We start from the raw sequence: 18,174 nt of genomic DNA on the forward strand, positions 1-18,174 counted from the left end.
CTTCGCAATAATTCCAACCTTTTGTCCGACTAATGACAACTTACAGCTACCACACATACATGTATATACACACATATTTAGCTGTGTGCGTATTCTTTATTTGGGTGAATAATAATAATAAAAAACCAAAAATTGAAGGCATTTGAACTTTTGTCATTGTTGTTGCTGAAACTGTTCTGAATTTCATAGGTGTAAATTGATAGCAGCGGCAAGTCAATAACATCACATACATATATATATAATATAACATACTCGTATATATGGACATATTAGTAGACCAGACCAGACCAGACAAAGGCAAACCTCGAAAACGATGACGTGTTTTGCTTGCTCAAATTATCGAATGGCGCTCATTAATTTCAAATTGAAAACGCAGGCAAAGATAGTTAACATAGATATTAAATAAATATGCGCACATTAAATATTATTTATTATGGCACGTGTAGTAATGAATTATTAATTGTCAATTATTTTCTTTTTGTCATTTCAAACGTAGTTTTCTTTGTTTTGAGCAAGCATTTAATAATATATATATAATTAGGAATCCAGTTAACTTTTAATTATTCTTCTATATATTCATGTCATATGAAATCAGCAACAGACTTGTGTAAATAAACAGTCGCAACTCAAGTCAAAGAAACAAAAACTTTTCTCATTTGATTCTCCCCTTAGCAATCGTATTTTCAACACACTGAAGAGTGCGAGCGACAGTAACTAAGAGAGAAATAAAGAGTATGCCTGGTTGAGGGATATATCACGATCATGTGTGTGGCATCATAAATTCCAGCCTGAGTACAACAAATTCCGCATGTGCAAATAAATAAATGTGCCAACACTGGGAAAACGGGACTGGGACTGCCGTTGGTATTCATGTGCAGTTGCCTTTGCCACATGACGCATGCCAAACAAAACACAACCACAGACCCAAGAGTATATATACGTATGTTACGTATATGTTACGTAGTATATGCACATCCACGCTATATACTCTTAGGCTCCTCCAAAGCCCAGAACTTTAGCAATTTCCATGCAAATCGACCCTTGATTCCACTCTGAGTGCAAGAGTGTGACATCAGTATCAAAGAGTCGTCATAAAAAATGTTCTGTTCGCTTGTGAAGGTGACTTTACTGAATTGCAATACTATATCATACATCGCATCTACCTGCCATATAAATGATCACTTCATAACTCAAGGAACATGACAAACAATGAATGTGTAATATAAAAAAACAAACATGTTCTGTCAAATTTAAATAATTCGTGTATAATCATCACAATGTGATACATATATGGTATATAAATCGTAATTACATCAATATTGCTTTGTATGCAACATTTTATTATTTGTTTTTATTTCTTTGAAATGCTTGATAGATGAAGGTTTACATTATAAATTCTAGAAACAACAAAATGTATCAAATATTGATTACAGTGAAAAGACTCTCAGCGGACATCTCTATTGACCAGATACTATATTATTATGGGTATTCGAGGAGGACCATCGAATGCGGATAAGCATTTGAGTACATGACGAAATACAGATGGGTACACATAAATACGCACATTCCGGATTGAAATTAATCCGCATAATCAATGCGAGCGCGTGGCTCGTTGTGAATGACTAACTCGCAGTTAATGGTGGAGAGGGGGGATTGTTGCACAGCGGAGTAGAAGGAAGTACAATAAGAGAGCTTTTACTCATTCCGATTCAAAAATTCCAACTAGTTTTTGGTTGCCAAAGCGCAGTGCTCTGCACGCGGATTACGCGTTCCGTACATCAGAAATGCATTATGGCCACACCCACTGCCCATTGCCCATTGCTCACTGCCCGGTGAATGCTCTTCCGCTTTGCTCTCTGCAGAGCGAGTGCTCCTGTTAAACGCGTCTCTCCCTACGCAGCCCCCCTTAAAGCACGCCCTTTAAAGTGCAAGGGCAACTGCTTCTTCTTTTTCTTCTACTGATAGCAGTAAGGCGGGGAGACGAGGGGTTTGTCATATTTTGTGCAGCGTTGCTTGCGTTAGCGTCACTAACACTCGACGTGCACGAACATAAACAAAACGAAGAAAAGAAAAAAAGCAAAAAAAAAGGGAAATGGGAAATGGGAGCAAAAAAGAGATGCACACATATTTAGACAGCAGCAGCTCACACACACACACATATTTACGAGGAGCCATGCGGAGCAAACATATGTACAAAAGCGTATGCAAAGGGGGGTGCGGAGCTAAAGAGGGGGCAGCTGAGAAGCAAAGCGGCTGCACGTGCACTCATGCAGACGGAGCTGCAGATGCAGCAGTAGCAATAGAGATGCATCAGGAATGCAAAGCAAAACAAAAAGCCAATGCCTGCGGTGGAGGGACTGTGGAGTAGTAGAACATTGTATACACATACACATACACACACATACATACGTACATAAATTCTAAATTGCAAACTTGCTTTCATTTACTTGTTTTGCTTGTGTGCATTTCAGCATAGTTGTATATATGTTATGTGTGTGTGAGGAATTCTTTTCTACAAAGTGGCGCTTAGTCTGCTTCTGTGTCTGTGTCTCCAGCTCTGTATGTGTGGGTGTGGTTGACTGATAGACCAGCCAAATTGGCAGAACTTTCTCGCAGCACGCTGGCAGCACTAACGCGTGCGACACGTTGGAAATGATGAGTTGAGTGATATTTGAAATTCGAAACTTACCTTATAGACATCGCCATAGGTGCCGGAGCCAATTTTCTGTATGAGCTCATATTCATCCTGCGGATTGCGTCGCGAGATGTCCGAGCTGAGCAAATTGGCATTGTGATGACCATGAGCTGCGGCCATGACGAGACGGGGGCAGCACTGTTTTCGCTGCTACAGTTCTCGCTGTTGTTGTTGTTTGTTCCACAAAGTTATTGCTGCGGCCGCTGCGCTGCTACTGCTGCTCTTTGCAATTCGCACTTTGGGCTCAACGCACTTTTGTCTTTATTTCAATAATTGCTAATTTGAGAAATGTGTTGCATTTTTGTTGTGTTTTGAAGGCCTTTGTTGGCGCTCGATTATATTGTGAACACTTCTTAGCAACTTCTAGTGGCTGATTGGAAGAGTGTAGAGAGTGGAGAGTGAGAGGAGTGTAGACTTGGAGTTACGTAATGTTAACTATTAGCGTATTTATAGAACTGGAATTTGGATAAAAATTAGCTTGTATACCAATCCAAACATTAACAATAACACACACACTCACGATAATAGCCAATATAAAAAAAAACAACAACAACAACACCCGGGAATATCTTTGCACTCTGAAATAATCACAAAGCACGCGTAACAACGGAATAGAACACAGAAGAATCTAAGCGAAATCAAAAACAACAATAATAACAACGACCACAGAATAATGATAAACGCGACGACGGTGACGACGTTTTAGCGTTGGCGTTAGCGTTGCACTGCGAGAGAAAGCGAGAGCGCTGCGACAGAGACGTCGACGTCGACCGCGACAGCAGAGTCGCGGTCGCAAAAGTGGAAAAACAAGTGGCAGCCGCAGCAGAGCAGCAGCGATGACAAAAAATTTGCGCTTAATTTATTTATTATATGTATATGTACAATATACATGTATGTATATTATTTGGGTGTTATCCGATTGCGTTTTATAGCCGCTTTATTATTTTATATTTGTATGCAAGCATAAACAGATGCCAATTGGAAATATATCGCACAAACACACACATTCACATAAATATATGCACACACTGACACGACACGGACGAGCGACAGACACGGCGGCTTTGGCAAACAGCACAGACAACACACACACAAGTACACACGCGACACAACAACACGAAAACAACGAAACGGCAACGCTACTGCGGCAGGCTGTTTTTTTTTTCTTCTCAGCTTGCTGCCGTATGATTTTTGACCATGTCGAGGCGTGTCTTTGTCGTTTCTTAGGGCACTTACAGCGCAGCGATATCTTTTGTTGTTGCTGCCGTGTGCTTCTTAGACAGCACTCTGGGAATATGCACTTTTATTTTTTTTATTGGCGCACACACGTGCTTACTCGATAAAATTTTTCCAATTTTAATGAATAATTATACGCACCACAAGCAAGCACACTCACACACACACACGCGCGCGACCAACCGACGAGTGCAGCGCGAGAACCAGTGTTGCCAGTTTAGCAATTTAGTTGCTAGATCTAGCAACTTTTCAAAATATTTGCAACTTTTTTTTTGAAAATGCTATTAGCTACAAATCTAGCAACTTTTTATTTTTTGTTAGCTATTTTAGCAATTTTAGCAATTTTTCATTTATACTTTACTTAAAGCCCTTTTATTTTGTATTCTCTTTTTGCCATTCACTGCAAAAATTGCGATTAATAGTTCACAATGAAATCGGAACTTGTATTTAACTCAACGGTTCGATTATAAGAGCTACTTGAACCAAAACCCTTTTAGTGATTTAGCAAATTTTGCGCTCAAAATCTTTTCCCTACCTTGGTCGAACGCTGAAGTTGAGCGTATATTCTCACAAATGAATATAGCAAAACATAAATTACGTAACTGTATGAGCATTATATTATAATAATATATAATATTATATTATAATATATAATGATTATAACATTAAATGCGATATTGCATGTAAGGTTAGTTTGAGTTTAAACAATTGAAAATACGAGCCGATATAGCGACAGGTTGCTAGTCTCGCTAGGAGACTCCTACCAGATAGACCGTTGAGGCGATTGAAGCGTCAAGGTTTCGCCAAAACGATAACCCAATCGTAAACTTCACATAATCTCCTTAAACTAATATGAGGTTTGGTTCAAAAAAATACATTTTTAGCTGTGTTGTTATAGTACTATTTTCTTCCTGCTGTACTGGTCCGATACTTAATAAAGAAGCTAATTATATGAAAAAAAAAAATAATAATTAAATAAAAATAATTAAAAAAAAAAATATTTATATATGTATTGGACTACATAGACATAACAAATGTTGCCATAATTATGTACTTCCCTACGAGTACTTAGTTAAAATTTCAGGAAACGTAAAGTACATGGATAGTAAGGAAGCAGAAGAATTGGGACGAAATTCGAAGTATTTTGTAATGTTAACAAAAGAAGATATGAAATCCTGTTTATTTAAATTTTTTAATTTTTAATTTCAATATTTTATTCTCAAATTATTTAAAAATGTACATACTATTTGAAAAAGAACATTTAAAAGATTTAGCAATTTTTTTTGGCAATTTTTTTTATAATTTTTAGCAATTTTTAGCAACTTTTTTTCTTAAATCTAGCAACTTTTACTCCAGAGAATCTGGCAACACTGGCGAGAACACAAAAAAATTACAAATACAGCGACAGTACCTAACATTTTGCTGCAATGTAAAGTTAACAGGGATCAACCACCAGGTTTGTTTGTACTCAAGTGGTGCTGTTAATAACATGTTAACAATTGAGCAAATGCCAATAAGCAGCAGCATCAAATTCATTTTCGCAATAAATATCTATTAAAGTAGTAAAACTAACAAGTTTCTATTATCTATGTTTTAAATAAGGGGGAAATAAATATAATTATTAGCTCCTCCAATACTATTGGCAAGTGCTATACGTTATTCGATAATTGATGTGGAAATATATCGATAAATTTTGGGTTAGCGCTGCCACCTAGTCAAGATGCCTACAAAAAGGTGTTACCCATAAAAAGCCACTTTTGTGAAAAATTTAAAAATATTTTTCAGTTTACCAGTAATTTTTTATTCAAAAATGATTCGGATTTGTACAATTATTATATTTTACGGTAAAAAAAAATAAATTCAAAATTCCATTAGTTTCGGTTTTGTAGACGCATTACAATAAAACCTTAGATGGTTTTAAAGCATAGTATTGCACTTGTGTATAAATTAAATAACATAATTATAAATATTATTAAGTAGATTCATTAGCATAAATGGATATACCATATATGCATGCAAGTATTTTTGTTTGCCTGTGTTCGGGAGTTTCATTTCATTTTCATCATTATTGTTGAGGTTTTTTCTTAGTGTTAAGAATGCAAGCTATTTAAAATTATTATTTCGATTCGATTTTTCCATATTGTATTGTAGATTTTTTTACAATTTCCTAATGCTACGATCCGCCGCAGTCGAGTTTAGTTTCGTTCTGTGAAGAGATAAATTCAAAATGTAAGAATATGTTTTAAATATGGTTATGCACAATAAGAAAACTAAAACATATTAAAGGCGGCATAAAAAGCAAATGATTCCAATTAAATTTTGAAAACAAAAATTAATTTGTATAGTAAATTTCTCTTGTAACATAGCTGACATGCGAAAACATTTGAACAAGTTGCGTGTTAATTTTGCTGACAACGAGATGACAAGATAAAACTGACATTTAAAGTGCAACTCCATGCAGACGATGGAATCTTATGTCTTACCCATTTTCCTAAGTTAAAAACAATACTCTTAAGCCCCCACAACTTCTGGGGGGCAACCGGACGGGAAGCTTGATTACTGACTGCCTGATTAACTGCCTAATTGAATACGTGTGTATATCGCGAAAATAAAACTGTTTGCATTTGGAGTCAAAATTACAAAATGCTGGATTAATCCGATGTTGTAGTTAGCTTTGACCTCATTGAGTATACATAAACTTATATTATTTGCAGTACGAGTATTTTTTGTTGTTGTTGATTTTGTGCGCGTTTTATCACTGCTCATTAGTCATCCTTTTGCAATGAATTCAGTATTTTTTGTGAGAGATGGTATTTTATCAGTTTTGTGAGTATTTTATTTGTATTTGTTTTTCGTTTATAGTTTGTTGTGAAATAGAAAAATAACAATTAATGTTAGAAATCTGTTGAAATGATGATAAAAATTCAATTAAGCAAGAATTGTGTGTGTATGCGTAATATTGTTGTGTAAATTTGTGTGTGTGTGTGTGTGTTATTAAATTGAGTAACAGTTAGTATATACTACTAAGCAGATGTAGCCGCAAATAAATACCAAATGCAAAATACTTTTTGTAATTCTGACGCCAATTCCAAGTTGAGAAGCAGAACAAAAAGAAAGTTTTGTCGATTGAAATGAAACTTGCTTGTAATAAATATTAAACTGCATTTAGCGGACTTTATAATAGATAGATAGAATAGTATTATATTGGATTTATAAGTAAAAGTATATATTGCTTCAGTTAACTATGTTCAAATCTCGCTCTGAGAGTACCGGAAATGAGGTTCTAGCATTGCGTAGGAGTTCGGGGGAATTTTGTATAGATTAAATTGGGTGTGTGTGTATTTGTTTTGTGTGTGAAAAGAGAAAAAATAAAATAAAGTTGTAAATTAGTTAGGTAAATATTAGAGCCGACCACCAAATCAAAGATAAAATGATGAATCAATGAAAGTAATTAAAGAAGTTTGAGTAATAAGACGATACAATGCAATTGGATGTCACTGTTAACAGTGCCGTCCCACATACGATCCACACTCACACTCTCTCTGCATACTTACAGTTCCATGGAGAGTACTGTCGGATTGGGACACGCCTGTGGCGCCCTCACGTGACACTGCTTGTGGCAGATCAGTTGACAGTCGCGGCACTCATAGCCCTGCTTGCCCGGTCGCCTAGGTATGGACTTCATGCAGATGGAACACTGTAGCCCGCTACTGTAAGTGCAGAATACTGTTGTGTTGAACTATCGAGGATGGAGGAAGTGCAACAACTTACCCGCTCAAATGCTTGGCTATGAAGGTGTGATCGTTGTAGATGTGCAACTTGGTGCCCTTGCGTCGCCAGCGAGGTCTTTGTGCAATGGCCAGCGGCACAACGAAATGACTGAGTGGACAATAATAGAGGCAGGTCAGTGGAATCATTTAATACTTTTGAATTAAATTAAGTGTAATTACCGCTTGACACCATTCTCAACGGTCTCCAGTACCAGGGTGGATGCCTCGTGCACATAGGTTTTGTTGCTGGCCGAGGAGAAACCTGAGATGGCCGAAGATTCTGAAATTGAAGAGCGACGTGAGTGGTCGGTCATGGACGAACCAATGCCCATGCGGGGTCCTGTTGCAGTTGCAGTTGCAGTTGTGGTTGTTGTTGTTGTTGTTGCAGTGTATTTATATATTTTATAATATATTTAAAATTGTGTTAAATCCATAGCCAAAAAGCGTGGAGACCCACAAAAAAACCACCCACAATTTATTAATAGCACATATGAAAATAAATGAAAGAAAAAAAGAAAAATACCAGAAAAATCATAATAAGATTTGTTCAAAATCATTTCAAATTAAATATGCAAATCATTTAGGAAAATTTGTGTGTTGTGTATTGTGTGTATTATTCAGATATGTGCAGTTGTATTAAAAGTATTACAAATATTAAGTATACGTATAGAAAATTGGTTTACAATAAACATGTATAACATAGAGGTACATACAGATTAGATTTGTGTGTGTTGTTGTAGGTTAGCGATCATTGTATGGAGAAAATTGGGAGAAAAATAGAACAAAGAACTGCATAAAGATAAATACACAATACATGGAACAAATGGCAGAAAGATGAAGACATCATTTGACAATATGAAAACACGTAAATCGTATGTAAACTAACTTGTGAGTGCATATCAATGTGGGTACAACGGGAATTATTATGGCATATGAATGAGTCCGTTTTGTTCATTTCATGTAATTATGCAGTTGCATAATTCATGGAAATTATTACCAAAAAAATAACTACACACAGATCTATGCTTAATCAGTATTTTTCTCTTAATAAACAAATAACTATGTATATATGTACAATCAAATAAATAAAATATTTAAGAATCGATTTTTACATCAATAAAAATTACACCTAACATGCAGCAACTCTAATAATAAAAACTATGAAAGCTACCATCCACTTTTGACTGCAATAGACCCTTCACTTTTTGTTGGTATAAGGAACTTTAAAATATTATTTTAACCTGTGATTTATAAGTTAAAATAATATTATTTGTCTGTTTTTTTCTTTATTGCTTGGTGAAATCTAATAGCAATAATAATAAGGAATCAAATTGAAAAATTACAAGAGTTTTTGCAATATTATATTTTCCGCTTTATTCGCGAACAAAGAGACTGGACCTAATTCATTATCTTAACTAATGTACATCAAATGCGCCAACAAAATATATAAATATGGTATATCAATTAAAGTTGCTAATATCAAATTGCTTTTAAGGTCTGGTTGACAAACAAAAAAGGCGAAATACAACGATTTAGTTTCGGAATATATTCTTTGTGGGGTCGAAAATTCTTATTGTGCCTGTTTCACACATTCTACATTCAACTAAAGTGAAGGGTCGAACAATTAGTTGCAGTTACTATAAGATTATACAAAATTAGTAATTTTAAAATATAAATTTATTTCTTTAAAATCTTTCTGTACAGCGCTTTAAAATCAATAAAATCAAAATAAATAATTTTAAAATTGTTGGTAATCTGTTGCCATGCAATAAAAAAAACTTCGTGTATAAAAAATTGTAAATAATTAATAAATTGTAGTTTTTCCTTTGATTGTTTAAAGTGTTTTTTTCTAGATTTCTTGTTGTTACTGAAAATATTCAGAAACGTTGAATTTTATGAACTGAAATAAATTTCTGCTTTCCCATCAATATATTTAAAAATGTTATAGAGAGTTTTTGACTCTATTAAAAGCATGAGGTTAAGATAGATTTTATAAAAATAATTTTCATTTGTTATTTGCTTATATGCCCATGTATTACAAGCCTCGGAATTCTCTTTTAATATGTTAATCAGCAATTTTCAAGTAAATATTATTTTGTCTACACATGTGAGAAAATGTGATAAAAGCACATTTTACATTTCGATAATATTAAATTCTCGTATAATACTATTATCTTGTTTCGTGCTCTTATAAGAACTATATTACAATATATTTATAAAGTCTAGCTGTGGGGTTAATCAAATACTATTCAGTTGGGATCGTCAATTGAGCTTTAGCGTTCACAATGTACAGTGAAACTTGCCACCAGACAAACAGTATTTCATATCAATTTGAATTGTGCTGCGAAATGTGGTTTCACAAGATGCACAAATGAACACAAAATGTGGGTAAATGTTGTGTGGAGTGTGGTGCAGTGTGAAAGTGAATGTGAATGTGATTGTTTGGGTAATTACCAAGTGAATTGCTTTTAGACAGAGTAGCACGATCGACAGATAATGAACGGGAAGATTCACCATTGAGGGGTCCGGTGGTTGTTCTTGTTATTCCAGTGGCTGTTGTTGTAGTTGTATTGGCGGAATTTGTGACTGATTTATGGTTGTTATTGGGCTGATCGGCCGAAAGGGTTCGTGTTTTGGAGCGACTTAGCCGCTTCTTGAGGGTGCCAAAGAAATTACGTTTTTTGCTCCGACCGCGATCATCCAGATCGGCTCCTGGCAACTGCTGCTGCTGCTGCTGCTGTCCGGCAGCATAGGAGAGGGACGCACCATTCCGGGACAGACTATTCGAGTTGTAGCCGGAGCCGCTGCCATTGGGTTGGCCGGTGAGATTGCTGCTGCCATTGAGGCTGTAGTTATTGTGATAGCCACTGCCATTGGGTGACGAGGCGGCATTAGGCAGGCCAAACTGTAAGATTATCGTATGACGAATTAATGTGAACGCAATTGCGAATAGAAATTTGAAGTTGAAACTGCATGCCATGCGTTATAGAAAGAACTGCATACTCACCTCGGCGGTGCTCTCCTCGTTGATGGGGTTACCTGTTTCGTTGGCATTGGCGGACTCGTTGACCAGGCCACTGTCAACCTGATCGCCGGCCTGATCGATGGCCTCAACATTCGAGGCCGAAGCGGACACTTCGCTGGCCTTGGCGGCACGCTCAAAGGCCTCGGCAACGGCCTGGTCAAGAGCTGTCGGTGTTTCGGTCACCTCGATGCGACCATCCTTATTCAGCTCGACCTGTGGCCGAAGTGTGGACATTTGGTTGGTGGTTAGAGAAGCGCAGGGTTAGGCAATGAACGATCAATAAACAGAACGAGAAACAAGTTTGTGATTAGAGCTCGACGCAACTTTCATGTACTTTGAATGCACCATGAGCATGAGTTGGGCAGATTACGATTGGGATTAGTTAAGAATATAGTACTTGTAAATGCAGAACTGAAAACAAACTGAAAGAAACGGGCCATGGACAATGCTGGAATCGTTACCTTGTATGCGTTGGGATTGCTCGAGTTCTGGGCGGGATCGAAATCGGAATCGGAATCGAAATGAAATGCAAAGAAACGAAACGAAAGAAGGGCAAATTAAATCAATAATTGTAAAGACGAGGGGGAAGAGAGAGCCGAGAGAAATATGCATAGACGATGCTGAACTTACTCGCTGCACGCTGTGGATAATCAACGTGCTCTTGCTCGGCTGCCCACCGCTGGTGCCGGAGAGAGCGCCATCTTGGAGGGCACGCACAGCAGCATCGGCAAGATCAGCGCCATTGCGGATGTGCTCGTTGATGGCGGGCGTGCTGAGACGCAGTGCCTCCTTTAGGCGGTTGGGACGAGCGCCCGCGGGGATCTCAGCGCCCTCGATGAACACAAAGTCCACGGTGATGGCGCCAGCCACGGGCTGGGTCTCGTAGGGGACGCGGCTGCAGCTGGAGCAACTGCGTCGAGGCTGGACCAACGGCCAGCTCATCGATGCCAACGAGGCCGAGACCCAGGAACTTTGGCGGATCCGAAGCAATCACTGGACGGTCGTAGACTTCAAAGAGTATCTCGGCAGATTGCGGGGAGAGTTCACTGCAATGTAAGTTGAGCAATTAAGAGGGAATCTTTTTATTCGTAAGAGATCTACTCACAAGAGGAAGTGCTCATCCCAGTAGGGTTTGCTGCCATGCTGTGTGCCCGTTTGGTTCTTTTGGGCCGGCTCATCCATCTCGATGACCACATAGGGATCGTGGGCATCGCGCAGCCCCTCGCCCTTGACAATCTTCACCAGCAGGCGACGACCGGAGACCATGTGCTGTGAGTCCCGCAAGATGCCCGATCCCAGATGCTCCATATTGTGCTGTGTTTCGGGCCGAGCATGCAATGAGCGAGTGACAAGTGACAAGAATGGAATTAACAGAATTCAGCAGAAGATTCAGAGAACACACTTAAAGTAGCGCAGTGTTTGTTTGCAACTTATGAAATTCGCCTTTAATTATATCTGACGGGGGAAAGGGGTGGGAGAGGGTTAAAGAGTTTTGTGGAAGGGAGGGTTTACAAATTGTAATAAGATTGAAAGTATTGATTGCCCTGAAAAAAGAGAGAAAACTTTTACTTAGGCGTTGCAAGGTGAGCGAGCAACTTTAATGGGAGACAAAAAGAAGGAGAAAGAGATTGAAACGGAAACGGAAACATGCGGAGACATTGTGAGATGTGATCTACAAGACTGCAAAAGACCCATTCTCATTTTTGAAAATAATAAATTTGGATATATAATATTTCACTTAATACGCTTAAAGAACTATAGTCTAAATGCAGTTATAAGCTTAATAGACTCTTTTCACTGCTCTTACTTTTTACTTTACTATTTTTGAGAGTCTTAAAAATCAAACTTAAAAATCTTCTATACTCGTATTCATTGCACGATAAAAATGGCAAAAATACAAAATTCGAATACTTAAGTGCACTGTGAAGTTTCGCTATTTGATCAACCTTGAACAAAGTGTCTTCATAGTATAAATTGTTATTGCGCTGTATGTACAGTATGACAGTAATGCAAAAGTTTACCAAAGTCACACTGAGAATATTTACAATCAATAATTTTTCACAATTACGTCATTAAAATAAATAGACATTAGCAAGTCGAAGCTATTCAAATATTTTTAAAGTTTCATCACGATTTGCTAATTAATAAAAATATGTAAGGGAAAGTGTGATTCATTACTAATAATTCTTCAAGATTTTATAAAAAATTAGTAAACACTTTATAAAGCAAAGCTTTAATTTTGCAGCCCTGTGGAGTGAATACATAAAAGGCGAATTTCATAAAACAAACTAAAAGAAACAAACGACAAGTTGGCACAACCGTGAACATCAAAACATATAGAAACATATGCACAGGAATCACGATATATATATGTTACATATATTGAAATGTACGTTTGAGTAATCATGTTCGAGACTGATTAAGAGAACTGCAGTTGTTGGTGTGGCGTCAGAACAATGAGAAGTGTTTTGTTGCTTGTCTGTGTGGAGAACAGTCTAAGAAGAGCGATTTATATCAATTGAGTTGTGTGTAGGGTGACAAATGTGTCGCATATGTCGACTAAAACCAACTAAAGAGACATCATACACACATATTAGGAAAGAGAGAGTGTGAACTACAGAGAGACAGAAAGGAGAACCACACAGAAAGGGGAAACTCGGGGACAGCAGAAACTGCTTCTCACTGCTCTGCTCGCTCACCGCCAGCGAATCATAATGGACGGGATAGATTACAGGTAGCTCCAATGGCTCCACTTCGGCACGCGGACAGGTGGAGTAGATGGAGAAATCCACTGGGTAGACGGTGTCACGCAGTGCCGTCGTCAATATGTCGCTGATAACTGTCTGCAGCTGTTGCTCATCCTGATCCATGGCCTTGATGGCGCCCACCGAGTTCATGGCAATGCGCACCTGTGTGTAAAAAGTTAATGAATCATTTCAGTTAGTCGCTCCCAGAACTAGATCAAATCAGTGCTATCTACTGTTTTTGCTAGTTGTTTTTTAATTTTTGCTACTTACGTCCGGATAGCCATCAACACGCATCTCACCCTTGAGGGTGTTGTAGTTCATGGGTATGGACATGCGTGCTCGGAATCGCGACACGGTGACCTTATAGTGCGATGTCTCCACCTTGCCCGACTTTTGTCTGAAGGTCTTCACCTGCAGCACTGGCATCGCGTCACAGTCAAAGGTGATGAGCTGCAAGTCAAACGTAAAAGTATTACCTCATTCATCGCTGTTCACTTTTAGGTTAAAGTTCAATCTCGCGTTCAATTCGCTTTACCATTTCAGCTGGATTCTGTTCCTCGCAGTTGCAGAAAATGTTGTTCAGCCCCGGCGCTGGACTGTCGGGCAGCACTCGGACCACTTCAACTGCCACACCATGCTGCAAATGCAAATTGGATGAGTTTAGATATGTGAAACTATCGAAAGTACTAACTCATTTGCAGTGCAATAAATCGTTATTATTTCTACTATCGAAATAAAGATTATTCTATAATATTTTATTAGAAATATGGGCCACAAACTATTTTTACTATTTATTTCAATCGAAATTTAACATATATTATTACTTGACTCATGCGAATATCCATTTATGTTAATTTTAGAATAGTCGAGAGCAACAGATTTCTCACTCAATTTTATTGTTCGATAGTAATTAATTTTTCAGTAAACAGTTATTCAAAAATAAAACTACATTTTCTTTGTGTTATTTTGAATTTAAGACTAAAGTTGAATGAGACAAAGTTTACTACTTAAAAGCACTCTAAAAATGTTTCGAAAGAAGCCATTATTATTTTCTGTTTATTCATTTACTACACAGGGAGAAATAATTATTCTAAAACATCTTAGGATTAGGTTAGATGTTGTAATCATTAGGTAATTAATCCTAGTGTTATCGATGTTAACTTATTAGGTTGAGATATAAAACGGTTACTTTGATAATAATATTTAAAAAAAGGTGTACCTATTAAAACGTTGATTAGCTAAACTAATTAAAAATATAAAATAAAATTATAATTCTTAAATTATTTTGCATTTTATTTGGTATTTCTTCCATTTTTAAATAGAGAATATTTCTTGTTCTAGAATACCCAAAATAATATGGTCTTGAATTAAGAATTTATTTTGATGGTTTAATTGTAATATTTTCGTTATTATTTAAGATAATTTTGTTGATTTCAAACCGTTTTTTCCTCTGTCCTACGGTATATTTTAAATGTTGTAAATATACGAAATATAGGTTTTGGTATATTTGAGAAGTTTTGGGAATATTAATTTGGTATATTTCAATGATAATACTATTCTGTTTTACTTTTAGTGGGAATAAGTAGCGTGTATCTTTCTGACTTGTTTTTCTCTGTGTATGAAATATTTATTAAACAAATAAAACAACAACCAGTAATAAATTCCTCTAAAGAGAACAAGCTCAGCTCAGAACTCTACCATAAATTTGATTCACAAAATAGTTGGTCATGCTAAGCAGCTCTGAGTTAACTCTTGTATTCAACACATATTCTAATAGCTTCCGTCTTCTCTTGGCTAAGAGTTCGCTGTGCTAATGCCGGCGAGGAAGGAGAGCATCAGAACCCGTTTTTAGCCGCCATTCGGAGCTGTTTTTGTGGCATGGCTGGAGAGCATTACGTAAGCGACAAACGTGAAGAAGTAGTTCATGAGTTATGTACGCGATCCGGAATGACGAGAACCTGCGATAATGACTAACCAAAAAGCAAGCTGGCAATCACATACATACATAACATACTACACACAGCTTTTTAGTCATAAACAAAATGCGCTGACCTTGGCCTACGTTCGGGGAGCGGACTCAGAGCAGTTTAGCTCAGCGCGTAAAAGGCGATAAAAAGTTGAAAAGTTGCGCTCAAAACGCGTTTCTATGCCGGTTACGGTTGAGCGGATACACAAGTAAAAAAAACATACACTGAGTAGACGCTGAATTCAAGTTGAAAGCCGAGGCCAGACAGACAGGCGGATGGACAGATGGAGAGAACAGAGTTCAATGGACGAGACAAAGTGGCAAATGACATCACAACTAGGTGACAATCAATGGGAGTGGGAATTCTGTTGTTCTGTTCTGATGTTCTGATGTTCTCGGCTATTTTCTGCTCTTGATGATGTCAAAACAGCTTTAAGGCTGATGTCATGTATGCACTCACCTCCTCGACGGATTTGCGCAGTGTATCATTGATAGCAATCACCCAGGACATGAGCAGCTCGTTGACAATAACCAGATCGCTGTACAGCCAACGGAACACTTGACTTGTCCACGTGACGGAGCTCTGTGAACCCAAAAAGAATAATTAACACGATATTTCAAGAAATTGAACAACTTTAACTTGCCGTTTCGGGTCCCACCACATTCGAGGGCGGTGGCACATAGCGCTTCTTGCGATTCTCAGGTCCCGTGGAACTCTGGCGGACCATGCGACGACGTGGTCCACCCACAGATCCTCCGCTTCCACCGCCCATGGGCGAGGCACTAGACCGTCCACGACCCCCTGAAGCACCGCCCGTTAGAGGTTTGGATAGATCGTCGATTTTGCTCTTGGTGGCCATCAGTTCGCGAGGCTCGGAGAGTCGCTTCTCGGTCTTGGCACCGCCAGCGGTTGTTGGTGCCACGCTGCTCTGGCGACTGTTGCTGGCGCTGACTGGTGCATTGGCACCCTTGTTGAGATACTTGTGGTAGAGGAGCTTGCACAGCCAAACGGAGAAGAGGGCCAAAACGGCCCACAAGAATATGAACATGGCTAGGGAGTCCATTGTTAAGTCACCAAGTCCCTCGAACGAACAGATATAGTCATCGATTTGATCTGCAAGATCCATTATTCAATTGCCAATGACATTGTTCCAGACATCAGAGGCATCGTCAAACCTGTAACAAGATGGAGATCGCAAATTAATCGATAACGATAACTCAATCGAAATGGGAATGGGAATGGGAATGGTTATGAGAATGGGAATAGAAACATTTGCTTAGACCGATGTAGTAAGCGTATTTTGTATGTATTCATATATACAATACACATTATATATTTAACAACAACAGCAATCTGCCACTGGCTCTGGGATCTCGGAGATGCCTGAGATCGTTCGGTAGCCATGAAAAGCCCCAGGTCTATTAATAGCACTTGAAAAAATTCATTTCGAATCGAAAATATGAAAATTCTTTGCACTCACTTAAGAAAATTGTTCACAAAATACACAACAATGAATTTAAAGATCGTTTTGTAATTGAATAAATAAATAGTTAAACTTTTTAATTAATTTAAAATATTTATTAAAATATTTTTCAATAGGGCAACACAAAAAATAAATAAAACAGAAGAACACAAAAACTCAAAGGAAAATCGTAGCGTTGAAAAACCAAACCGAAATGAAACTGAACACAATTCGCAGGCCCATAACGTGTGTATCTCATACAATTCAAACTTTGTATCTCATGTGAGAAATGTTCTCAGATAATATTGTATCTGTATCTGTGGCTGTGGCTGTGGCTGTGCTTGTTGAAAAGGGAACAAAACTAAAGAAGCGAAATTCAAAACATTAATGCGCCGACGCACAGAGCTTGCCACACACAATGCGTGTCTTAATGGCTTCCATATTCGAGAGAGAGTCAAACAAATGAGCGAAAGAGACGATGAGGGAAAAGTTTTGGACTGGAGCAGAAGGCGGACGAACTAAGTATTGACGTCATAGTTTTTTGGGGTCGCGACGTATTCGAAAATAAAAGACAGAAGTTGCCAAAAAACAAAACAAGGAAAAAATCAACAAATAGGGGACAATTGAATACGCTTCTTTTCAAATCCAAAACTATATCTATATCTATATCTATATCTATATCTATATCTATATCTATATCTATATCTATATCTATATCTATATCTATATCTATATCTATATCTATATCTATATCTATATCTATATCTATATCTATATCTATATCTATATCTATATCTATATCTATATCTATATCTATATCTATATCTATATCTATATCTATATCTATATCTATATCTATATCTATATCTATATCTATATCTATATCTATATCTATATCTATATCTATATCTATATCTATATCTATATCTATATCTATATCTATATCTATATCTATATCTATATCTATATCTATATCTATATCTATATCTATATCTATATCTATATCTATATCTATATCTATATCTATATCTATATCTATATCTATATCTATATCTATATCTATATCTATATCTATATCTATATCTATATCTATATATCTATATATCTATATCTTTCTTAGAAAGAGTATTCAAAAAGAGATATCCCATTGTAAATAAATAAATAAATTTCAATAGCCAGACACGTACAAAAAGAAATGACGTAAGACTTGTCAGGCCGAAACAATGTAAGAACTACAGATCGAATGTTAAATCGGAATCAATACGCTTTAAA

General features: G+C 37.2%; 2 protein-coding genes across 10 annotated transcripts in view; both read right to left on the reverse strand.

The window, feature by feature from the left end:
- The window catches only part of LOC133840264 (mitogen-activated protein kinase kinase kinase kinase 5), a 60,832-nt gene extending 56,697 nt beyond the window's left edge, over nt 1–4,135 (reverse strand). For 2 of the 9 annotated variants that reach the window (XM_062272010.1, XM_062272009.1), the window contains exons 1-2: nt 3,932–4,100; nt 2,690–3,065 (exon numbers count right to left, since the gene is read on the reverse strand). In XM_062272010.1, coding sequence (XP_062127994.1) covers nt 2,690–2,815 — 126 coding nt within the window. In that variant the 5' untranslated portion in view covers nt 2,816–3,065; nt 3,932–4,100. Of the gene's footprint in view, nt 1–2,689; nt 3,151–3,931 lie in introns of all 9 variants that reach the window. The other 7 variants (XM_062272008.1, XM_062272006.1, XM_062272005.1 and 4 more) reach the window with 7 other exon arrangements.
- Nucleotides 4,136–5,708: 1,573 nt separating this feature from the next.
- On the reverse strand, nt 5,709–17,072 carry LOC133840861 (uncharacterized). The gene is given in 16 exon segments (XM_062272988.1): nt 5,709–6,137; nt 7,486–7,641; nt 7,703–7,810; nt 7,882–7,981; nt 10,216–10,606; nt 10,709–10,939; nt 11,188–11,214; nt 11,357–11,614; nt 11,616–11,772; nt 11,832–12,040; nt 13,426–13,635; nt 13,744–13,923; nt 14,009–14,110; nt 15,900–16,022; nt 16,084–16,615; nt 16,921–17,072. Coding segments are annotated over 15 exon segments (2,784 nt in total). The 5' UTR covers nt 16,567–16,615; nt 16,921–17,072; the 3' UTR covers nt 5,709–6,088.
- Nucleotides 17,073–18,174: the final 1,102 nt, after the last annotated feature.

Source organism: Drosophila sulfurigaster, chromosome 3 (assembly GCF_023558435.1).
Source record: "Drosophila sulfurigaster albostrigata strain 15112-1811.04 chromosome 3, ASM2355843v2, whole genome shotgun sequence".
Taxonomy (NCBI): domain Eukaryota; kingdom Metazoa; phylum Arthropoda; class Insecta; order Diptera; family Drosophilidae; genus Drosophila; species Drosophila sulfurigaster.